The sequence below is a fragment of the Harpia harpyja genome, chromosome Z (genome assembly GCF_026419915.1).
Source record: "Harpia harpyja isolate bHarHar1 chromosome Z, bHarHar1 primary haplotype, whole genome shotgun sequence".
NCBI classification, from domain to species: domain Eukaryota; kingdom Metazoa; phylum Chordata; class Aves; order Accipitriformes; family Accipitridae; genus Harpia; species Harpia harpyja.
The window spans coordinates 9,185,107-9,211,929 of record NC_068969.1 but is presented as its reverse complement, the minus strand read 5'-3'; the positions used below and the strand labels follow the sequence as shown (position 1 = coordinate 9,211,929).

At 35.3% G+C, this 26,823-nt stretch overlaps 1 protein-coding gene across 5 annotated transcripts in view; it reads right to left on the bottom strand.

The window, feature by feature from the left end:
* CACNA2D3 (calcium voltage-gated channel auxiliary subunit alpha2delta 3) overlaps positions 1-26,823 on the bottom strand; it is a 478,462-nt gene that overhangs the window by 368,330 nt on the left and 83,309 nt on the right. For all 5 annotated transcript variants that reach the window (XR_008233512.1, XR_008233513.1, XM_052777209.1 and 2 more), the window contains one exon: positions 6,913-7,029. Coding sequence is in view for 3 of the 5 variants with exons in the window: in XM_052777209.1 (XP_052633169.1) it covers positions 6,913-7,029 (117 nt within the window). In the remaining 2 variants the exon portion in view is untranslated. The remainder of the gene's footprint in view (positions 1-6,912; positions 7,030-26,823) is intronic.

The window sequence follows — 26,823 nt, the reverse complement described above, 5'->3', positions numbered from 1 at the left end:
TACTAAATGTGAATACAAAAATATTGCTGAAAACCTTTAATTTGTTGGCAGTAATTAAGACAATTGTAGCCATCTCTCCTTTATTCATTATGTCTTTATTCTGACATTTAAAACTATTTATAGTGACACTGGGTTGATTCACCATAATTTCCTTCCACCCACAACCATTTATAATTTTTTCCTCCAGTAATTTTATAAACTTAATGGTTTGGGTGTTTTTTTTTTTTTCATTTCCATCTGCTGATAAAAAACAACCTGCCTTACTATATTTAAAAAAAATATTAGGGGTCAGAATAGCACCCATTGAGCAGCACAGTTTTAAAGAGGGCAGAAGAAATTCATTTTTCTTCCTTCTAATTCTGCAGATGCAAATTAGCTCAATGAGGGAACAGAATAGATAGTGAAAAAGTGTTTATTCTATATTTAGAAATAGTGAGCCTAGGAAAGTAATAAGTTCTGACATTTAAGACCTTTCTATCTTCTATTATATGAATATGAAATATGAGTGATAATTTGCTTCTCAAGAATGCCATCCCCAATCTAGCCTTGATCAAAGTGATAGAAAATCAGAACAAAAATACAGTGTAATAAAATACACAGTGGACATTGAAGACGGTGTACATTTAAAACAGTCTCCAAAAAAAGTCAGTTCAGAATTCACCTGGAATATTCCTCACTGTTGCCTCAATTTTTCTTTAGGCACTGTGGGAAGCCACTATTTTTCAACTTCCAAGTCAACAAGAGTACAATCTAAATACTAAACCCCACCACGCAAAAATGTTCTGTCCCTAGTAAATGCTCTTAATTGGCATAATGACATAGCAGTGACAACCTCAACTTCTCTGATTTAACAGGTTTTATAAAAATTCTCCAGTATGCAGGAATGTAAACTGGAGATTACATTGCAGCAATTCTTAATTCACAGATTATATATTAAGAAATAAAAGGTAGAAAATTACACAGATGGCTGTTATTTTAAAATCCCATTTAAAACCATAGTGAAAGGAATATCAAACATTATTTTATACATAATGTCTGCACCAGAGACACCTGGCTGTAAGGAAAGGAATACACAAGGACCACAAAGGAAACAGAATACACAATGGACCTAGGACACTGGCAATGTCTTGTAGTATATTACATTTGATGTATTTGATCTTTGGTATAAAAGTAAGATAATTATACTGCTGGGAAGTGTTCTGAGCTGTAAGGTGCACAAAAGATCCAAAGCTTTGCAAGTCCTATGAATGTCTAGACAACATCAATATGGTTATCCATGATCAGCTCAATAACCTACGTAGATAACCCTGCAGATTAGTACATCCACTTAGAGTTAAATGCTCCTTCAATATAATACGTGTTAAATGTACTTCAATACAACATATTCATTCAAGCCAGACTTATTTTAAATTTAACTGAGTAAAAATGTTATTTTATCTAATTCAACAGATATACTCCCCCTGTATTCAGGACTATATCTGCTTTGGTCAGACACACACACGAAACCAAAAACCAGCTCAATAGTATTAAGAACATAGATCCAAGACAACTGAACAGGAAGGTGCATTTCTTTAGGGTTTTTTGATTGTTTTGGTTTTAATCCTTCATCATGTTCCCATTTTCCATATAACATCTTATGGCAGTATTTTTTTTTTCTCCACCCCTCATCCATTAAATAAACCTCCCATAATTTATTCAGGTCCCTTCTACATCTCCCCCAGCGCCCTTTCACTGCACTGTGTTCTCCAGTCCTTTCTTATGACTGAGTTTTCTCTGCCTTTCCTCAGTGAGGATACAGACTCTTTTTGCTGTACCCACTCTCTGATTCTGATGACACTTGTAGGGATTTAACCACTGGCAAAAGTGACAATAGGTTCAAATGTAAATGGGGCAGGCAGGAGGAAAGCAGTCAATAACCTCAACCGAAGAATGTGACAAAAATTATCCACTCTAAGAAGAAAAGCAGTCCCCCAAAGATTATATAAAAACTTCTTTATCAACGGGAACATGTAAAATAATGACACCTTTCTCAAACTTGAGTTTTATTCAGTTTGTTATCTGCAATTACACTTTTGTATGAGTCCAGTGACATCAACTGAAAGCAGCAGCCTTAAAGTGAATGACTGAAATAACTCCTGGAATGGAAAGGTATTTAACAGTGCTACTTCAGATGCTACTTGAGCATCTACTTTCAAAATCCAGTTCTAAATACCACCCTCAGCCAACCAGAAAACAAAAACTACCTTCTGTACCAGTGTGTCTGATCAAATGGGGAAGAACTTACCCTTAAGTTACACACCAAGAATTAGTTAAATTCCAAATACACCCAAGAAAACAGTAAAGCACTTGTGGGTGGTTTGTAAATAAAAGCTACATTCATTGACTACAATAATCAGTATGAATTCTTTACTGAGCTTTCATAAACAAGTCTATTCAGAGCACTGCAAAATACTCCTATGGAGAAAGAATCTTCCTCTGTTTAGTACCTTTCACTCTCTGCTTTGGATTACTTGCCATGATCTCTGTGTTCATCCAGCCAAGTTCATTTTGCACTCACTAACATATTGTTTTATTTATTTTGAATAAAAATTAATTTATTGATCAGGACACCAATTTACCAGCACTTGCTTGGAAATACGTGAATGCAGTACATCTAGTTTAATACTTTGCTTATATATATATATACACACATATATGCAAAAAATCAATAGCAAACAGCATCTGTTGATATTACACATATAAACCTCAAAATGTGTGTCTGTAAAGATATGTACCCACATGCATATACATCCACATACTAAAATTTGCAAACTAGATATGTGTATGAATAAGCACAAATATTTCAAGCACATACGTTACACTTTTTTAACTGTGCATAAACAATATCATCCTAATAGTATCTGAAAACAGTTTAAAGACCAGTGTAAAAATCATCAGTGGAAGAAAAAATCTATTTCTCTTCATTGCAAATGTTTGTTAAATGTAAATGCTGATATTCTACTCCTTGGAAGAACGTTTGTCTGCATGTGGAATTTCATGATAAAAAGCTTTAAAGTCCCAGGTTTCTCTAGATAAACCCCACTGGCTTACTGATGCATGAATGCACTGAAATTGAATTACTGTACAACAGCAATTACTTTTCACAGTACAGTTATAATGAGAATCAGCTTCACAATGAACACCAGGTAGCTACAGTAGGAAAAGTTAATAAAAAGAAATCTCTTATTTGCATTTTCTGCTGCAGCAATAGTAGTTGCCTTAAAGAAAAATAATCCTTAACACTTGATTTGCCATCTTACAAGTAAATCAACAATTTTTTTTACAGGATTCTCTTTACTTGCAAAGAAACACTAATGAAAATAGAAATTTAACTGCATAGCTAAAGTTTCAATAGCAGCTTTTGGAATATTCCCGAATAACTTATTTATCTTTCATTTTGCTTTCTTTTTCACTTCCCTCTATCTTCCTTGGATTTTTTCCTATTACACCATTAACTAGAAAAAGTAAAAGCACCAAATGAATAGTTTTAATTCCACCTCTTTTTCACTATCAGGTTTGTTGCAGTAGTCATTTGTTACTGAGCATTATGCCGTTGTGCTCTAGTCCTCTTCAGTTTCAAATAAGTGGCGTCATTAAAGTACCACAGAGCCTTCTAAAAAAATTTTTTTAAAAATTAAAAAAAAAATCACAGCTAACTTTAAATTAAGACTGATCAAGTGCATTTCCTATGAATGAAATCACTAAAAGTCCAGGAAAAGCAACACCACGAGGGACAGCAGACTACACAAGGTTCTCAAAGGGATTATTTGAGTTTGGCTGTAAAATTAAACCCACTGCTGAACAATGCAGGAAACATTTCCACTTACGCCACCTTATGGGCACTAAGATTTTTCCCAGCTAGAATGTCATAGTCTTAAAGGTAAATTGATACATCTACGTTTGTCACAGCTAGAAACAAAGCATCAGCAACATTGAATCAAAACCACTGAAGAGTGGTTTTAACTTAAATCATGTCACAAATATTTCAAAATAAAATCTGAAGTTGCCTCTCTGAAATTCGATCAAGTAGGGCAGTATTAGGAAGGAAATGGTTAACAGGAATATCCTGAACCAACATAAATCTAAGGTAAATAGTGAACACTGGGGAAGAAAAAAAAAAAAAGTTGCTTGAAAGGGTTTCCATGAGTAAGTAGATGACAAAAGGTTATATAATTGGTTTAGCACTTTCAGTTTTCCATTTATTTTATGTATCTGACAGCACAAAAATAGGACATTCTGTGATAGGATAATTGCATACTGAAGGGTAATTCAAACAGGGGATGAATATGATAAAAATCACACTGAACCAACTAATCACTATGAAAAGCGATGAGACAGAAAGATAAAAATTCAACCAGAATATAAAGGGGGAGGAGGGAGAAGAGAGTTCAAATGTGATTAATAGCTTCGAACAAGTTAATGTGTTTGAAAGCATAAAGCAAAACAAAAAACTGAAGGCCTTTCCAAGCCATCCTATTTCTAAATTTCCAGGTCTTTCTTTTTGGCCTTTTCAACAAATTAAACTTTTCATATACTGTGGCTTACTGAATAGTTGTCACAGATTACTACATCTGCTAGAGCCTGAAAAGTATGTCGATTAAAATATTTTATCTAAAAAGTATTTTAAATTAAACCATGGATTTTGACGTTTACTTGAAGCTAATTCAGTGAGCGGTGTAGGGTAACTACTTGGGGTAACATTGGAACACATTTTCTGAGCACTTGGATTTGAACCCTTGCAATGGTCACCCCGTTATTTCTAGGCCTGAGAGATATTTTGTAAGGTACTCTTCATTTAGTACTTACCCCAATATTACCACCAGCATATCTAAAATATTACTCTGAATTCTAGGTTTCAGTGCTCTTCATACAAGTTTCCATCAAAAGATTGTGTCAAAATTCTGTTATTTTAGAGACAAGGTGATGCAGTATTACTTTGTCTCAGCATGGAGCAGAGGTCTTAGGTCCATAGGAGCCTTGTAACTCCTAGCTCACCTCTCCAGATATGAGGAGAAAATAAGCTATGATGTACCAAAGATGGAACTCATGCAAAACCTGCACTGTACCAAAGGATTTTGTACTTATCAGGACATAAAATACTAAGCACTACTTACTACCAGAATATAAAAGGTCACTCACTACCACCTCTAGCAACCAAGATGGACCACATTATGCAATTATGCAAAAAAGAATAAAGTTATTGGAAGGTAAACTAAGCAGATCATTTTTTTAAAAGAAGCGACCCTATCCAAACCAAGCTTCTAGCTTCCTTTCCAAAGATGGAAACCTTCCAAAGAAGGGTCTGGATTTCAGTCACTTTTTTCCAACACTAAAACCCTTTTACACAGTACTATACGCATGGTTTAACTTCACAGAATTTGGGCTTATTTTTACTCAGAGCATGGTGGCCTGTATTGGTCCTATTTTCTTTTTCTTCCTTAGATAAAAACACTATCTGTATGAAGAGGCCAAACCAGTTCTAACCACTCACAAACATTAGAAAGCATTTGTTACAAAGCTCTAATTGAGACACAAACTGTTCTACCCCAATAGCACTCCACACCAACGGAATAGAGCTCCTCTGACCAGCAAGTGTGCAGCTTGCTTTTCACTTCTCAATCTAAATGAGCACTGCTCCAAGGAGCGAGGAGCAAGGAACACACACATATGGCTTCTGGAAGCTCTTACACACATCTTAAAGTGCAGTTTTTCTCTGAAAAACAGACTGTAAAAATAGCATTGTGGGGTTCCACGTTTATTGTCTTTCTCTGCTTCCCTGCCAAGTGTGCTCAGTTTACAAACTGAAATATGTTTTACTTCACTGCCAGCCCAGAAAATTCCACCTCTAAAATGTAGCCAAATTCCTCCCTCCCTTTTGCACCATAACAAATAATAGACGGCTGAAGGCAAAATTTTGTCTACAGTTACACAAATGGAGTCCCTGTCCTTGGGTGATGCCTTCAGCTCCACAGTTGAGACACAAAGACCTTCAACTCAATTGAGCAGACAAATCTGGCTGAAATAGAGTAGCTGGTGGCAAACGGCATCACCACAACGTCCTGTTAGCTTGTTGATATAGGTGATGCAACAGGAACCGCTATTACAGGCAGTCACCTAAATTTCTAGCAAAGAATAATGCAAAATGAAAACTACAACAGGAAGACCTGTTATTCTTTAGGATATGCATGTTACAATGAACTCCTATTCAATATAGTAAAACACAGAAGTCAGAACTTTTTTTTTTTTTTAATGGTAGATCTAATCTAACAGGACTCCAACGCTACTACATTCTCTCAGAACAGAGATTAAAAAAAAAAAAAAAACAACCAAACCAAAAAAAACCCACCCCACCAAAAGCTACAGATGCACGGAAAGCTCAATGTAGTTACTTAATGATCATTAATAAGTTGCCTTTAGAGTGATGTAGTACTTACTGCAATTAGAGGAATTTTGGATTTAGTCCTATTTGAGGTATCTGCATCTTTTTCTAGATTTGAACTAAAGGACAGTTATTGAACTTGGAAGATTCCCTGCAATAATATTTTTATAATAGTGAGCAGTGAAATTAAGTCTGCTTTGGTTTGATATTTTGAAATCTAACATTTTAACACCAACCGTAAGTAGTCATGTTTTACTGAACCCAAGTGATACCTTAGAAACTTGTATGGGAAACTGGTAGTCCAAACCTAGTTACACTCTCTTGCATTTATCTATTGATGGTATAAATAATTTGTATCTATTCTCTTGAAAACTGATCCTAAAATACTTCTGAACACTTCAGCACCTTCAATTACTAGTACAACCTTCAGAGCAGAGCCTAAATTATATAGTTTTACATCATAGAATGAAATAGCAGATTGATCTGCTACTTACCCGTACGGCTTCGGACTTCTTATGAAACATTTCTTCCATATTCTTTGCTAATTTTTTCACAAGCTGAAGGCCATCAATTTCTTCTATTGCAACATCCTTCTCATATTCTTTGTATTTCTGGAAGGAAAAAATGAAAAAGAATCAGGGGAAAGTTATTCACAGTGAACCAGCTGAAATTTTGACAACTAATTATTAGTTTCGTATTACACTTTTGCTGACATTCTTCATTTATTTGATGTTTATTTGTGACAGAAGGCTGTTTTGTGCCAAGACACTGTCACAGGGATAGAACTGGGTTCGAACCAGAACTCCATTAAGAATATATAATAGAAATATTTATCTCATGCACTGTAGGAAAACGATAATTCCCCTTCACAGCATTTAAATTACCCTCCCCGCAACTGAACAACAGCCAAAAAAAGTAGTAAAAAATCCTCATATCCCATCCAAAAATCATTTAAAACCAGTGATATGCTTGGCAATCCACTGCACCTTAGCAACCTAGAATCCTCCTCCTTCTCAGCTAACTTCCTGTAGCTGTCTATTTCACAAGCTTTATACAATATTTATGTTATGAATACTTATACTACAAGCTTATCTAGACATTCTTAGCTGTCCATGCAAAGAAAACCATAAATAAGCCACATAAACATAAGCCTTTATCCAAATGCAAGCATAGAAGTATATTTTATACAATATGGATGAGCATTAACTTACGGTCTCTTTTCACAGTGTGAATAACTCTAAGACTGACTAAACACTAAAATTATATTCAAAGCAAATTTTATCCTCTATTTTCTGCACATCAACATTTTTTCTTTATCAGTGTTTGCGTGTAAGAATATAAAATTTTAAAAAAGCATTTAATACTGAGAACATTCCTCTTTTCCATGTCATTCCACTATAGCCTGTACTCTAAGAAGTGATGGCTTCCAGTCTAGTTATTGTTTGTTTATCTCTATTGAAAACATGTATGGTTGCAATGCACTAATCATTGCCCATTACCGAACCCTTAACCTATTCACATAATTGTACCTCCATGATACTGCGAGGACGATGAAAAGCATACCTGGCTTATGCCAGCTTTAGCCCTATGCACAAAAATATCTTCCAAACCTCTAAAGCAGACTCTTAGGGCAACCCACTGCACAATACTTGAGTCAATAAAATGAGCTGGTATTATTAAAAAGATTTATCATTAAAATTTGCCTCTAGAATTATGATTATCTCCAAATCTTATATAACTCCAGAGAAAGAAGGAAGAACAAAGGCATCAAAAAAAGTGGCTCAAATCACCTGGATGAACACTAAAATGATCAAAACAGCAAATAAGTCAGGCCCAGCCATGTCCTGGCTTGCGATGGAAGGAAGGAAGGAAGGAATCTATTGTAAGAGCATACCTGTGCATATTGTACCCATTTCTTCTGACAAAACTAATTTTCAAGGCAAAGTAACACTTTGGACTTGCTTTAAACTTTATACTTCTCTGTAAAAACTTGTATGAATGTTTTTATAAGCAAATAATATTTGATAAAACATCATTTGCAGACAATTTCATAAGAAGGTTAAAAATACAAAGTTGTCGGTAAATATTTAGGACACTAAATCTTTTATATTCTGTAATAATTCCATTTTTCCACATTATTTCCTGTTATGAGGCTCTATTCTATCCAAGATATTAATGGTAGTCTAAGCAATCTAAAAAACCTCAAGCAGACCACCTGCATTTTGCTCCCTGGAGGCAGGAGGGGAGATCTGGGTTCTTTCCCCTTCTTGGTCTGCATTTAAATGCCATAAGCAGAGTTCTGATTTCAACTCTCTAAGTCCATTTATGCCATTACTAAACTCGCTACTCTCCACTCCAAAAATATTAATTTAGGATAGCACAGTGATTTGTCTAAAATAGAAAAAAATTATTTTTTTTTTATTTACTGGAGAAAATACAAGAACACAGTAGACGAGAGGTAAATGTTATTGAAACAAATACTGCGATAAAATGTAGTAAATTAACAGTAAATTGAAAACATTCCCAGTGAATTAATGATGTCAAAGTCTGTCCACGTCCCACAGGATTTGAAGCTTTGGAGAATTTAAAACAAATGAAACAAAATGCACTGCCATGAACAACTGTCGTATTTATTAAGTTAATAGATCAAGTACAAATTTGAATCACTTATTTCAAGCTGCACAGATCATGTTCAACATATCAAGTTCTGATAAAAATGGTTTCCTTCAGACTTGACCTTTGAGTTCTTAGAAAGTATTTTAAAATGCATCACTTCAAGAGACTGTTTTCAGGTCACCAGATTTATTGATTTAAGCTTTGCCATCAAGCGAAGAAAACCAGGCAATTATTCACTGCATTTGTCTGAAAACTGAATGGTACAGTTGAAGTTGACAGATTTTCTAGGCACAGTGAATCATACCATATAGTCTATTAGGCTATTGTGAGAACACATTAAAAAGCCACACTTCTCAATTTTGAGTAGCTGGTGCTTTTGAAAATTAATAACTTGCACTCAAAATAGATGGGAATGATTTATTAACTGATAATTTATTATTTTATAATTATGCTAGTTCATAGTACATAAATTCTTTTTTTTCCAAATTTAAATGCCAAAGTTCCAACCAAAAAAATTGGAGGAAACAGAAGATATTATTTAAGTTTTATTTGAGAAGACCACACATCTTGCATGGTGCATGTCTAGTCAATTGTTGGAAACCTCCAAGAACATTTGCAACAAACTAGGAGTATTTACTTGATCTGCAAGACCTTGGCAACCAAGAGGTTTACATAATAAGGGGTTTACATAATATGTATTTTACATTCAGTATTTCATTGCCATAAAAATACTTCTATTATTTTTTCAGCCATCAGTGGAAGGTTCCAAAACAGGAGAAATTATGTGGTTTGAAAAAACACCAGCTGCTTTTAGTATCCTTGTGCTCTAGCGATTGTCTGGAGGGAAGAAGTGCCAGCTTTATCTGTGCATGTCTATACACTTCCTCTTAGTACTCAATGTGCATGAGGCTGGGAATTTAGATTCAATCTAGAAAACAGTTGATTTTGTAATAACTATCAATGCAAGAAACTTGAATCACAGCAGATAGTGAAAAAAACAAAAACACAATAAAACTGTAACAAAGGACATCATTAATAATGGATTCTCTTCCTTTCACTGCAGAGGCTCTCTGATGAGAGGCTCCAGGCTCTCATCATTTCCCTACCACTAGATTTTTACATATTGAATTTGGTTTTAATTTAAATAAATTAGCTAAAACAGCAAAGACATAGTTGCTTTGAAATAAATTTGAAATAGCTTTTAAATGAAGTTATTTATTATATTTTAATGTCATTTTGAGAAAACAGCAGCATGCCACTATGGTTGCAGTTAAGCAAAATGCCATCATGGACAGTGGTGAAAAAAACCTAGCTTCTGGGCCATGCTGTCCTTTATATTTCCAGACTTGCAAACTACCTCATAGTATTGCTATTCTGAATGGCTCTTCCAAGCAATGCCTTAAATAGCCATTTCCCTCCACTGTTAAAAAGATGAAGTTGATGATAAAGTTTTTTGTTTGTTTTAAAAAAAAAAAAATTATGAAACCCTCAATTTTTTCAATATTCTATAATTTTATTCCAGTAAGAGATAATGAAAAATCAACATTTGTAACATATCCGGTAGTATATTTGTACTGTTATTAAAAGGAAAGAAAGCAGCCTTGACTTTGCTCTAAATAATTGACTCGCATATCAAAAGTGTATGAAAAGTTAGAGTCACGGTTAGACATGTCTTTTGTTAAGTGGATTTCCAATTGTTTAGAAGATCAAGCAGATACGTCTGATTTGCTGCGTTATTAAAAAAAAAACAAAAAAAAAACCACACTTGAAATGCTGATTCTTTCTGCTTGCAAAAATCAGCCTTTGGTAAGAAATTCTCCAGAGAGACGAGAACATTGATCATTTGAGAAAGCACACAAAAAATACATTATTTCTTCAGTGTCTGTTTTGCCAGATCATTTCACGTAAGCACCAGGGAAAGACAGACAGTACTTCACTGTCAGAACTTTTAACGCTTTTCATGGATTTAGGTGTGGGGTTTTTTTCTTGCATGGTAAATGATCATCTAGAAATAACATATCAGAAAGCAATTGATACAAAACTCAGGTCTGAAGCATTTTATGCAATCCAAGTATTTGGCACTGAAACGTCAACAACAACAAACACAGACACCAATAAAACAAAAAACCAAAAACAAACAAAAAAACCCACACCAAAAACCATGCAGCTTGAGTGACCAAGGCAGGAAAAGACAAGCAAGACAACTTCAGAAAGATGCCATGTCAGCTACAGTTTGAATTTTTTCTCCTTGTTTTTTCTCCAAAGAGAAACATAATCTTTGTATTCCTGTTTTTATCTACTTCTATCAACTCTTATCAACATCAAGACAATTACCTTTATGCTGTATATAAAAATATTTCGAGTGTATAAACAGTCCTTAGTCTTTGGACAAGTCTGTGCGTGCTTTGTACATGTACAGAACACTACAACCATTTATGACGAAAATTCTTCCCACTCCCTGGGATTTTCAGAGCCAGTAAATACCACTACCGTCCTGATCAAAGAAAGGTTTTTACACAACAGGAATTCTGTAATAATACTTTAAAAGGCATCTGTTTGTTTGTGTTGCATATCAGGAACTGATATATGCCTCTGAGATGTATTCATAGCTATAAGCTTGCATAGTTGTACATACTTTACAAATGTTGCTATTTGAGAGGTTTTGTCACACACGTTAAAAATATATATATGCGTGTATAATTTTTTTGGTTTGTTTGTTAAAAAAAAAAGTATGTTTACTCCATGCCATCTGAAAAAAAAACCTCAACAAAAACCCAACAAAAAAAACCCACACCGAAACCACTGTCAGATGTTCAAGTCTCAACATTGCAAATGTAAAATGAGATTACAGAAACATACACTTGTGATTAAATCATCAACTTTTTATGTCAATTAATATCTATTGCCCAGTAGAAAGGCTGTGCTATGCATTGCTTTGAACCGTTTAAAGTTGCTTCAGACACTCTGTCATGTAAGTCCTAACAGTGACTCCCTTTGGCACAGAAGTGCTGGTTTGAAGGGCCACGTGAGTTAATTGGCTTATTAGAACTATTTTAATTCTATATTTGAGATGTCCTGACAATCAAATGTAATCAATGAGTCTGCAAGGCTGCAAAAATCTTACAGCTAATACAATTTGCAGCTCTTAATGTGGTTTCTTTAGTTACAAAGTCAAAAGCTATGTGAGTCTTAAACAGAGTTCTGTCTCAATTAATTCTTAACCCCCAAACCCATGGATTTCTTCACTAATGTTGACTTTCCTACCCAAAGTAACCTTGTTTTTTTAGGTCAAGTTCTTCTAGAGCACAGGGATCAGAATGTTGATAATACACTACATTTTTATGCATCAAGAAAAAATGTTTTTTTTCTTTCACTAATCAATTCATCGCAATCTAAAAATAAAACTCATGATCATTTTTTTATGTTCTTCTCATTGAATAATGATTTTTTGTGTGTACGTTATTAACACTATTGCATAAAATTTAAAACAAGTGGCATTTATTCAGGGTGCTTTAAAAACACCTATTCCTTTTTACACTTTGTGGGGTTTGTTTTTGTTTTAATTATAAAACCCCAAACCTACAATTTACGTGGAGCAAACTGACAATGTAGTCACATTAGGTGCTGCCTTACACCATTAACAGTTGTGTCGCAATTAAAGGAGCTATGCACAGAGAAAGACTTTCCACTATTAGCAAAATACGGCTCTGAGCTTTTGAATCAAAAATAACTATAAATTTTTCTTGATGTAGAAAATCTATCACATCATTTTATAAGACAACATTATTTTAAAACAATATCCATGTTAAAATTGATGGGACTCAAAGAGTGAAAGTTCAAATCTTATGTGGCTCAAGCTCTTGCAATACTCTACCACACCAGCACACATCTCTCTGCACATGAGAGATAACAGAGCAATTCCTAGCAAAAGATTTAAAAAATATACAGCACAGCCTCTAACTGCTTCATTAGAAGCGAGGGGTCGCTAATTATGCATGTGCTGTTGGAATAAACCTGAATTTGAAGGCAAATAAAAAACAGTCTCCAGAATTACATGTGCATGTGAGTGGGAATCTGAGCTTTTTCACTGAGCAGAAGGGTACTCAGATGGCACTACCACAGCACAGATATCAAATACAGATGGTGCACTCCTCTGATAGACTCATCTGTGAATCTCTTCTTAGTAAAAGATTTTGTATTTTCCCATTATCACATTGACCCTATGGTGGTGTGGGCTTTTTTAAACTAGAGTGCTGCCATTATGTTGTTATTACATCGTCCTCCTTACTCTAAAATGCATTCAGTGGAGCAAATTTAAAGGCCTTAACAAAATAAGCAATAGTAAGAGTTGTTTTTATTTTGTTGTTGATAGCTGGCAAGTATCTATGATAATCTCCATTCCACACATGAGGATATTGAGACCACATAAATTCAGTGACATGCCCAATGTCACACAACAGTTCAAAATTATGAAGAGAACAAGCTCTCTTTGTTACTCTTCCAGTGCCCTGCCCAATAGACCACAGATAACTTTGCTAGCTTCAGCTTGATCTGCATGGAAAGATGAGTCACAATGGCATACTTCTCCTCACCTTGACATTAGAGAACTCCTTGATAATTGGGAGTTTGTGTTACACCACATTACACACTCCTATTAACCTTTACTGAACCTCTTTGTGTTGATGAAATCCATCAGCGATGACCAGTGTGATGGCACGCTCATTTTCTTCTCTGCAGAGAAATTTTTATTCACTTCATCAAATGACTCCAAGGAGCTCTACATTAGCCTGTCACATTTTGACTCTTGCCGCACACTGGTGTCCGAGGAACTCCTGTTGCCTCAAACTCCCGTTTAGTTACTTTATAAAATACACTTTGAAATGCAAAATATTGAAATATTGGTTGCATGCTATTTTACTATGATTAGCTACTCAAAGCTGTACATGAGATATTACAGCCAAAGATCAGCTATCCTGGGAAATTTGTTATCATCAGCAGACTTGACAAGGATAGTTACTGCTTTCCTTGCAAAATAATTTACACACAATGTAAGTATTGTACAGTCATTGCAAGGGCACTATATCCCCAGCATATTTAATCTTTACAAAGATATTTACTTCTGACCTATTTTTACCTCATTGCTACATGCAAGTGCTACAAAACCAAACCAATTAAAGCATTAAGCTGAATGGTAATCAAAACCAAACAAACCAACCAACCCAATTCCTGATTTGGCAATATTCCTCTGTCCTGTCTGTGAAACGTGTCCACACAAGATATCTCCTCAAACCTTTGCACAACTAGATATGTATAGGTATACCATGTAAACAGCAATAACAGGAAGAGTCTTGAATATACACCTGGTTAAAACAGGTGAGCTAGCGTGGAAAGATACAAGCTACTCTACAATATAGAGTATTTCTCAACACAAATAAAATTTAAAAGCAGCAGTCACATCGGTGATGCATACATTACAATATTCTCTAATAAATAAAAAGATAAGGAAACACACTCCAGCCATTTCAAACACTTGCCCTCTAAGACTAATTCAGTATTGCAATTTTTACTTGAAGTCCACCACGAAAAATGGGTGATCCAAATAACAACCTAGTTAGGGGATCTAACTCCAAGCAGGCAAACAGAGGTCAGGAATACACTCCCATCTTTCCCTCTAAGAGAGTTGCTTTGGGTCAGGGCTAACCCGAGTAACAAAAAACAATTGAGAAAGTTTGCCTTGCTGCTGCCTCCACCATCCAGTGGCAGAGGCCAAGGGGACTTTGGACACTTTTGCAGAAGTGTGCCAGCTCACCATCTTTCCTGACTATAAATTCCATCGTATTGAAAATGGTTGAAAAAGCAAATTACTGTCTTGTAAATTCTTTTACACATCTGAAAGATCTTCACAGGCCAGCATGGGTGTTTTAAGAGCCATGGCTATTAAAGTCTAAGCAAGTCTATTAAAAACTGCTTTAGAAATATATTTTACAGAAGCTATCTATGTAATTATACATACCTTTGCTTCTATTTTAGAAGAGAACATAAAGCCCTCATGTAAACCAAAAAAGGACATTCCAGAACTGCCCTGAAGACTCCTTTTTCCATAAAGGCATACTTGATACTCTTGAAAACTCACTACAGTATTTCACATGAACTGCTTTAAACAATGAACAAAAACCCCATAGGTATAAATCTGCAGAATCACAATATGACCCAGAGGGTATGTTCATCCAAGGCAAAGCCATCACTATATTTTCAGGTGAAAGGAAGTATATTAGAAGCATGTACATCTAATCTGCTCCTCACAAAAGTTTGAAGAAATGTGAGAATGCAGTCCTTTCATCCTGGATAGTTATTCTGAGTCACTGAAGATTCAGAAGTAGGAAACCTGACAACTTACTATTTTCACCAATTTCTCGGCTGAGATGAGATACTACAGCATTTTCTTTTGTACACCAAAGTGCATTGGTCTTCTCTGAAAGCCTTCATGGTTACTGGAAACAAGGACAACCAAAAGAGACAGCTTGCTTTGTGCCGTAAGGTCACAGGATACACCCACAAACTAATTCTTTTAATCAGACTTTCTTTATAATGTTTTTTTGTATTACACTTCCTTTTATCACTGTGTGTGTCTCTCTCCCTCCTTATTGTTCCGCTTCTGTGGACCTATGCCTGCCTTACACCCAGCTGTTGTTCTGCATTTCAGTATTTCTATATATTTTTATTAGACAATGCTTATTTTCCATCCCAGAAAAACTAGACAACTGCCTCCCCACCTTCCATGGTTGCCCCTAAATGAGCAATAAAATAAAATGAGCAACAAAGAAAGCGACAGACAAAGTGGAGCAGAGACATAAAAACTGAAGAGCATTCCGAAGACAAACCTTTGCTTAGCAATAGCCATGTCTTGTGACAAGATTTAAAAGCACTGCTCATTTAGAATAGCTAATGCTTATTGTTCCTCAGAAAAAGAAACGTGTAGTCTTATCTCCTTGGGACACAAACTCTGTTCGCAACTTGCAACCTTCTCTATAACTAACATTCATCAGCTTGGGTAATACTTCTAAATCTTTACCCTTTCCATTGGGTTGGATGTTCAACATTAACTCTTAAATGGGCTTTATTTCATTGTTTGTCACTATGAAGGACATGGCATTGATCGCTACTGCTATATCTCATCATTGCACTTTTCTGTCTCCACCTGATAAAAGTATTTATATTGATTTAGGGTTTTAGACAGGTATCGGAACACTGTGTATCAAAGTGGACTTGTAAGAACAAGAAAAAGCATAACATCTGAATATCTGAACTCAGGCACCTAAATTTAGGCTTCCAGTTCTTCATTTCATCACTGAACATGAAAAATGATTTTATTTTCAAAAATCTAAACTCCCCTCAGTCACATCACATCAAAGCCAGCAATGTCAGTATGTTCCCAGCATCTCTGAAAATCAGACCACCTGCATGTGGTCTGTGTGCAGATGTCTTGACAAGAATTCATCAGACTAACCATAAAAAAAAAAAAAGAAAAAAAAGATTTGGAAACCAAACTGTAGTATTTGGCACTGCCTGGAAGTGTGAAAACACATTTGTGTTTTTGCCACATAAGCTAATGCTTTTCACTTTCATGTGTGATTCTCAGTCACTTACAGAACTTCACATGAAACAGTATAGAATGACTAGCCTTTCTGTACATTCAGGTACAGTAGTATATCCACCATGATTTCTTTCAATGCCTCATAAAACAAGCTGGTAAATACACAAGGAAATACAAAGGGTTAAAATTTGATTGCCAAACCATGTCCAATCCAATATTTGATAACTGCCTTTAAAAGACTGCAGTATGATATAAACTAATGCCCTGTACAACTGAACTTGCCCAGATCTTTCTCTCTTTGGACCATTTAGCTATAATGCATTTATTCTTAGACTGGCATCTGAAATACTGACATGCTGCTAGCTCCCAATATGTTTTTTTTTCCCCTCAGAGTGTTTTCTCTCTCGCACTTTTAAAAAAGAAGCTTGAAACCTAGTTAAGAAAAAGCCCTCTGCATAAAACAATGAACACATCAAAACCAGAACCAGAGCTCTGTTTGTAGCTCTTTGTTTTTTTTAATGAAAATTGGATTAATAATCTACAGAATAATAGCCTTTGTATCATATCGTACCCACACTACACCATAAGCAAGTATTCCAAAACATCACTGCAAAGAGTAAATAAACACACTGAGCAATTTAAAATTTTGCAGAGGAGGGTGAAGAATATCAGCCTCAATCTCAGTCCTTATTTTCCCCTGAAACTGAAAACACAAGATATTTTATTAAAGTGTACATAGCTCCCTAATGATATCGCCTTCATCAAAATGTCTGTCAAAACCTAACCAGATTCAGACCCTCTACTTAGAAATTTGCATTGTCTTATGCCTGTATTGCAGTCTTGCCTTTTTTGTGTCTCTCAAAAAAAACCCCCAAAAAACCAAAAAAACCCCCAAAAACCCCAGCCAAACAAGAAAATAAGTTGACTACTTAAGGGTAGATGTATTTTTGTGTACTTACATGTCAGTATATGATCAGATTGGAAACATTTCAACAAATCATCAGTTTAGTGCTGGTTTTGCAAAATTAAAAAACTTTTGCCCAAATTTAACCAAATAAAATTTGAACCAAACCTATCTCAAGTTAAAGTGTAGGGCACATTCTTCTTCTATTATTTACAGAGGTTTCTACATGCAGTTAATTGTATCATACATCCACAAACACGGAGATGCTTATTCAGCTTTTCTCTGATTCTCAAAGGGCTAGAAAGTTTTTGTAACTTAGGAATTCATTACATTACCAACAGAGTTTGTCTCACCAAAAAAATAGAGCATATTACATATAGCACCACGACAGGTCATCACTGTAGCATATAGAAATAAACCATTTAACTCGAGAGTCTATAATAGAATGCATAAGCTAATACATTTGTCAGAAAAAGTACAGAGCTTTTGTACTAGAAAGGACCCAGCAACAGCTTTGTTTTGCTTGGTCAATAAACCACTATTAATGATAATGTATCTATGAATTAAAGATGCATCAATCTGCATAGCAGAGAATAGAAGCTATGAATAATAGCCAAATCAATACTATGAAGCTGTAAAGAATACGGTGTGCTCTCCTTCAGGCTAATGGTAATTAACTTACTTTTGCTCCCTTCACACATGAAAGGAAGCTAGTAGAAGAACATTTTAATGACATAGAAGTTGTTAATTAAAAAAAGAACACATACTGTTATCTCCTTACTGTATCTTTTCTGTTCATATGCTTCCAGCACTTTAAAAATATTACTTTATTTTTTGTAATAAAAATACTACAAGAAAACAGCTTGTGTTTTAGGAGCATATGCATATACTGGCTGATATTTTCAAGTACTACAATTTGAAAGTTTGCTTCTTAAATAAAAGATCTTGTTCTAGTTGGGATGTTCATTAGTATAAACAGCCAATGTCTAAAATCACATTTCTGCAACACAAATACTCTACTACTAGGGAATATATGTATAAAAGTGTTTTATGTGGTTCGTTATACCATAATGGAAAGCCTCAGCGTTGAAAAATTATGTTTGCTTATGTTGAGGCTTATTTTACTTGATTCAAGTCTACTAGTTAGTTAAATAACGCCTTTTTTACAGTTAAAAAAAGACCAGGTTTAAATGATCAGCATCTAGTGGAGGCATCCCCTTCTTAGGAAAAAAAAAAAAAAAAAAAGATTTGGTGGTCCTGTTATTTTGAGAGACTGGCCCTAGACCAACAAGCCTGTAGAAGAGGAAGCAAGATAAAGCTACTGGTTCTCTAGTTTTAAAATTCTGAAGAACAGAATTTTCATATTCATTGTGTTTGAATTCTTTTAAGTACTTTTTGCACAAAGTAAACTTTAAATTGCTACAATTAACAGTACCTTTTATACAAAGACATCAAAATTAAAGTTTCCATTTTTAAAATATATTCTTCATGATAATGTTCAGCAAACTGCCATCAGCAGACTGCTACTATTTCATTGCTTAATAAAAATACACAGTTTTGCTAAACCTCAGAACATCAAACAAAGCTGCCTGAATCACAGGCTATTGCTAGTCAATCTATTGATAAAATTCCTCTCAGCTCACCACAAAGCAATGACCTTCTTGGTGAACTGTATTCAAGCCTCTAAGACAGCAGAGTAATTAACATATACTTAAGTTAAAATCATAAGTGGTCCTATTGAAGCAGGCAGAAAAAGTCAGCACTTAAAGCTATCTGTGTGTGAATTAGGGTCCCAGTGGTCATTTCTGACTCTCAACACACCCTGATGTAGTTTTGCTAAACTCATGTCATCAAGCACAAAAAAAGCTAAATTCTGAGACTGAGCTTGACCTTTGGTTGTTTACCAGCAACTGTGCAAAAGATTCATAACGTAGGGTCACATCTCCATCTTGTGAGCTTTCTAAAAAGTTTTGCTGGGAAAGAACATAATGCACATAACCAAGGGCAGAATACTCTCTCAATTTCCAGCACCAGATTTTGTCATGTTAACCTACTGAAAAATTACAATAATTATTGAGATTCTTGTCAAACTCTACCCTGCAATGTAAATATCCAGAATTTCCTTGCAGGTTTCCTCTTTTCACAGAATTACAATTTGTCCCTCATTATTATGAATGTACAAAGAACAATGTACATCAATAAAATATAATTGTGGCAACTGGACATTCTGTTTGCATTTGGAGGTATGGCAGAGCCTGTGCTGCATGCACAGGACTGCCAGAGGCATACATCTGTTTGTGCAGTTCTAGTTCAGTAGTTTAAGGAATGAAGTATCACCTCATTACAGAACTGCCATGTATGAGTGAATTTGTGGAGCTTGCCCTCCTCACAGTGAGACAGTTCTAATCTCCGTGCAAACCACAGTGGCAGCACAGAGATGAAGTGTTAAGCTTATCAGGCCTCATCTGTACCATCACCTACTTAGTTAAGCCCAGGCCATCCATTTCTCTGTCATTTCTTTGTTCCTGAGGTGCCTGAATGCATAATAGCCACTAGTGAAAGATGCAAGATATCTTCAAAACTTCACAAGAACAGCACCTACTTTTTTTTTTTTTAAAACACAAACTGGAAACAATTCATGAGCACCGTTTTAATCATAGGGTGCACTGCCTGCATTTTTTCTTACACTAGAATTCTACCTTGTACTATCACAACGTAACATGTTACAATAAAGCTATTCATTTATTTTATATTAACTTTCAATGTTTGCATAGAAATTCCTAACTCTGAAAAAGCCTACATTCCTATTACAGTATAACAGTTAGGAAGGGTTCTGGTAATTGAAAAACTTATGGCATAATAAAAACAAATTTGTATTCAAACATTCTTTTGGGGCATCGTCAAGCAAATCAAGAGTTTTGTTTCAATGACAAAACAAGGATTGTGCTTCAGTGGCTTTAAAAAAAGCATCAAAAAAGGTTGCCTTTAATTCATTCAAAATAAAGTTCCCTTTTAACCATTTGTTTTTAGTAACACAATTCTGCTTTCAAGATCATGATACCTTATGGATTTTTATTTCAAGAATAAGGTCCAAAACTTTACATATGAGCAACTGCACCCACAAGATATCCTAAATGCTTGGCAGGAAAAAACATGAAGTGGCCTCTAGTGAAGCACTGAGGTAGGTAGAAGACTTGTCCTCAGATAAGAGTCATTCTGCTGTTTTGGGAGCAGCTGGGCCAAAACAATAAGCTCTTGGTGAGATGTGTGGCCACAAGAGACTCCTCCTCCTAAGCACTTTCTAGAGCCAGGGGACCGAGATGGACTAACCTCTAAGGTTCCTAGTCACCAAGTGAAGGAGACCCTTCCTCTCTCCCCCAGCTATGGTGGAAGGACAAGTAAACCAGTTTGATTAGGCTAGTTCGCAAGACCTGCCCACCACGTCTCCTGGTTTAACACGTCTTCCAGATTGCTGTTACAGGTGTACAAGTGCTACTGAGGGATGCACATGAGGAGACACCGATGCCATTCCAGACCCAATGTCACTGATAGCTATCAACCACAAACAGGGAAAAGAGCTGTTACAGTTGTGTTCAGTCTCTGTGGCACAGGGAATACACAAGCAGCATATTGCTTATCCCCACATATCCCTGTACAAACAATGCAGCAGCATTCTGGTCAAATTACCTATCATCTACACCAGAATTCATCTAAAGGGATCTTGAAAAAGGAAAAAGTCCTTCTGCAGGAACAGCCCAAGCCTGCATGCAACACTTCACTAATGCATATCTACAGAGCCTGTAAGGATTCCTGAGCATTATTTATGCTTTAAATGTACCGACGGTGCCATCTTGCATCTCTAGGTGTCTCTAGAACACCCTAATCAGGCCTAAGTTGAAAGATGCCTTAGTTGAAGTGGGAATGTTTTCCAGCCTTTAAAACAAACAAAAAAATGCACTGTTCATAATCAGCAATTTGCTTTTGGCTCAGTCTTCAAAATTTCCCTGTTCCAACTGGAGATTAAAAGTCAAACCAGAAGAATACTACCAATCACTTCATCATTAGCTCCTTGCAAGTCAGAAAAATAAAATTATACATTTATAAGAGAGAAAGAAAGAGAGGGAACATTTATTGCAGTAAATTAGATAATTTTGCAATAACAGCTTACATTAAAGAATGTTAATTTGATTCCTGTCAGTTTTACAGCTTTCTGTCAATGGCGCATTTGAAAAAAAGTCAGGGAGTAAGCATGCAAATATTCCAATCACACTCCAGCCCATTTATGTCCTTGCTTCAAACGAAGAGGTTTTGGTGATAGCTTTAGAAGAGATGTGTGATTGATGGAAGCTCATTCCCAAAACAATGAATAGAAAATTGCATGAACTCACTTGCTTAACTAACTATCTAAAAATCCAAGCTTAGGTGTCACAAGGTGTGAAATAGTATACGCTACACAAAAAGCCACTAGGAGGCCTGACAAGACGGCATTACTAGATAAAACAGTGGAGCAGAAATTGAAGAAGATGCAGGATTTCTAAACATGCTCTTTCTAATCTCTCGTACTCGCTATTAGAAGCGAAAACATGCTTCAAGCAAACTAACCTTTCATCATATATTCATGCTTTCCAGTAAAAAGTAACAATCAGTTACCAGATTTAGAGCTCTTTGATGACCCTGATAGCTGGGAAAATATCCTCCACTATACATTAGAATCTCCTGCCAACACAGACTGAGGATACCGAAGTTACGGCTATGTATTTTTGAAGAGTGACTCACTTCACCATAAACTGCGTATTTCACAATTACTGGTTAAAGAAATCAGCCGTCCTCTATCACTTTTAGTAAACCATTAACATCCCACTAAGAATGATTATTTTCTTCTCCCCATCTGGTTCTGCTGACCCAGTGTGTAAGATTACCCTCTGGAAAAGAAAAGCCACAGGGACAGAATGAGGCATGTTTCTGTGAGGCCCTCATAAAAGTCTCTGGTTACTGTGGGATGACAAGAGGAGAAGTGCCAAAGCACACAACAGCACAGCTGACAGGAAGATAATGTCCCGATGCAACCGTTCCTGGATATTTTACTGTTATTGCTTCTGTAATCCTCATCTCTTTGTTCCATTAATTAGCATGCAGCGGCTATAATCCTGCCCAGAAAAAGTCTTTGTTCCTAGGTAATAATTTCACTAACAAGCAGAAACATTTTACAAATTTTATAACAACAAATGAGTCAAGGTCATAATCAGCTGGTCATCTTTGTCTTTCCTTGGAACTCTTCAGTAAGCCAATTTCTAAATAATATCAGTTAGCTACTAACAGCATATGAAAGGATCAATAAATTCAGAAAAGATATCTGATTCCATGACTCTTAGAGCTTAACTTTTGTATATTGTCCATAAAAATGTAGTCGCTCTTTTCTGGTTTAAGAAGTTGGAGGTGGGTTTAAAGGCCATACATGGACAAAAAGAAAGGATAAGTAGGTCCTCTTTTTTGCACAGTACACTAAGAGTCAAAACAAAGCACTTGCTAAATGACAATTGGGAAGACAACACAAATCTTCTAAGCACTGCAGCAGTCTTCTGATGGAATTATTTTAATTTTTCTGTGTCTTCATTTCCTCATTCGTAAAACAAATTAAACTTGTCTTACAGGAATAGTTTGATGCTGAAATTTCTATCATTCATCAATATCCTTGTGTAGAAAGGTTGTATAAATATTTAAAATTATTACTCATTCATTCACTAAAACATTTACAAAGATCTTCTGAAGATGTTTGAACTTAAGATCTTCTGAAATAGTTTAAGAGGGCCACGTACTAGCATATCTCACAGAGCAAACTGAATAAGAATGAATAAATAACCAAAAGTACCATCAAATTTATTTCTACCCCAGCAGGATATCTTAACAAACCAGAACTTGAAGCTGTATCTGAAAATCGAGTTCCCTTTAAAATATTTTGGTAAATAAAAGACTAGGTTTTTTCCTAAAACAGCACACACACATTAGATATACAATATTTAAGATTTACTTAATATTTCTATTTCTTTCCCAATAATTTGTAGCAAGCATGTTTAGACTCCTAATTATTCACTGTTCTTCCAGTTACTGGTCCTGGCTTGTCACCCTTTACCAGGGCTGACTTGCCAAAAGAATCCCATGTTATTCCAGGCTTAGTTTCACAAGTTGCATTTGAAGAAATCATCATTTTGCTCTATAATAAAACATCTCCTAGACAGGCAGCATATACTTATGCTTCATTTTTTTGTCTTGAATATAAACCTTCTAATTCTTTAAGATGAGACCTACAATATAAATCAAGTCTGATGTCAACTGCCCCTCTACAGAGGCTTTAAATTTTAGAATGCTGAACTGTCATGTTATTAATAATTTCTTTAGAATTCAGCTTTCATTTTACAAATATATTGAGAGAGAGAGAATAAATATATCGGAACTACGCTTTGTATTTCAAATATTGCTGAGATAAACATGATCTGTCTAGTTTCAGGCAATGGCTACAGTAAATAATAAAATGTTCTGTAATATTAGGGGACAGAGGAACAGAAGTCTCACAGACAGCATAAAAAGTCTTACTATTTGAGCTTAAAGACATTTTGAAAAATCCGTTATTTTACCAATAAATACAATTTAATAATAGTCAAATAGACTGTGCAGAAGCAGTTTTTAACTCCTTTGTTATTTGAGAGCAACTATGGAAAAGTTAAGATTTTAGTTTTGCAGTAAAATTAGCATAAGTGAAATTTGGGGTTATAATCAAGGCTATATTCTTAGAGGAAGAATGGTCTGGTGGTTGAGATATTAACCTTGGACTTGAAGGAATTGGGCTCAGGTCCCTGCTCTGCCACAGAGTTTTGCATAACCATGAATTAGTCACTTAATTTGCCAGTGCTTCACTTCTCAAGGTATTAAGCAAGGATAATAATATTTCCATAGTCGGCTTCACCTTGCTCTTAGGGTTAGTCTTGCAAATTAGGCAGAAAATAAAATCTGTGAAAAGCCCCCACTAGTCTAGCCCCCAGAACAATTTCTTTCGGGACTGAGAATTAGTTTCTGTTCTGAAGACTTGGCATCATGCATGAAGTTTGCATGGTGCAACCCCAAACACCATAAAAAATCCTAGGAACTACAATAATAAAACAGTGAATAGCAGCAGCATTCCAACAATAACATTTGTATCACATATGCTGTATCTGCATAAAAGGCAAAGGCTTATTACATCAGTTGCTAAAAAACCCCTAGCTAGCTAACTTCAAGCATAATATAAAAAGTCAAAAGACAAATAAATATTTGGGGCTTTAATATATTACTGTCTTTTCAGCACACATATTCTCTTTGTGTATGTGTTTAAAAAGTGAAAAGAATAATTTTGAGTTAAACTTGAATCTGATGGAATAAAATGTACTTTGCATAATTCACATACAAGGAAGATATACACTGACTAAGAAGCAACACTCCTTATGTAGCAACAGCACAAAATACCTGTCATTCTGAAGTACTGCGATACATTCAAACAAAAATAAAAAATTCTTTGTGTGTTTATCTACCATGAAATGTTCATGCACATAATCAGTTACTCAGTTTGTAAAAATAGTTATCCACTTCTTTAGCATATGGTAAGTATCTATCATGAAGCATCACAAGGACATTTTATCACTTAAAAATAAAAACAATCATTTTCAATATAAATGCCCTATTTTTATTTCCCCCATCAACAAAGAACTCTTAAGAAATTCATTGCATAAACATATTTTTCCACCACTGCTTAACTGAAAACTGCGCAACCCCACAAGAAATAGAGGTTCAAATAATTGCAGTTAGAATCACAAAACACTTATTCTCTAGATTCCATAAAATCATGCACATATCAAGCTAAAAGCTTTTATCAAACACAATGTCAAAGAATTTAAGCTGACTGATGAGCAATCAAACTTTGGACATTTAAAAATGACTACACTAAAAACATTCCAACTATAGCTTAGATGTTAGTTTGCAGTAGTCTGAAAAGGGAAGCTATTACTATTCCTATCCATAAGCTTGTAAAAGAGAACACGCACTAGAACGCTCACACTGTCCTAAGATCAGAAGATGTAGAGAGGCACTATTTAAAATGGGAAAGGAGGTGAGGTTCACGTGTTAAGAAAGAAAATCACATGAATTTGGAATTATTGAGCTTGAACTGGAATTAATTCCTCTTCTAGGCTCCAGTGATGGAGCATCACAAACCACCCGAGCTTTGCATTTGAAGTTTATGTCATCAGCAGAACTCCTCAGTGGAATTATGGGTCTGTAATTCACAATTGTCACTATTTATTCTATACATTATGGTTGCCTGAACTTCATTTGCACAAAGAATGCACTCACGCACTCATTACCCCTGGACCATTATGTACTTGCATAAATCATCATTTCTTTTCTTCTAAAGCAGAGTGTGCAATCCATCCCGACGGAGAAACAATAAAATCTAACTGCATAAGCAATTTTCTTGTATGTCAGATTTCTCTAGTCCAAAAATAATACAGAGAGAGTGCTACACAAACTATTTGCTTCTCCTACAAGTTCCCACTCAGAAATACAAAATGTCTAGCTATACTCAGTTTCTTGGAAATTATAATAAATAAACTGAATGAGGACATATTCTACCAAAACAAACCACAATGTTAACAGATCAAACTCTTTTATTAACCGCAGGTAAAAACCACTGTGAAGATGAGGTACAAAGGTAAAGCTAATGTTATTAAAACAGCTTGAAAGAAACCATGACTTTACTAACCTGTTTCATAATGCTAACATGGAGGGAGAGGGGAAAGAACAAGAAAAAAAAAATTATTTAATTAGCCTAAAAAAAATTTCTTGGGTAGGAGTCGATGAATCTTTTTTTAGAGGGTTTTTTTTTCCCCATAAAACTGGAGGGAATTGCTTAATGCATTTAAGATGCAAGTGTTCCAAATCATTTTAAACTCAAAGAAATTTGCATACAGCATATGATACATTCCTGCAAACGCTCCTTCACCTACTTGATCAAACTGACATCAGCACAGCTCCTACTTGTGCAAATAGTACTCACAGGAGTAGGAACTGCCAGACTGAGATCTTAAATTTAAAAGCATATATAGACAGCATGAAATAGAGTCCAAAACACTGTGAAAGTAATATGAAATATAAGAATCTGTAATTCAAGCAGCAATAAGAATCAGACTTATATATGATACAAATGCAATATAATACAAAGAGCAAAATACTACTACAACTAAATAAATGCTGTGAGTGGTCTAA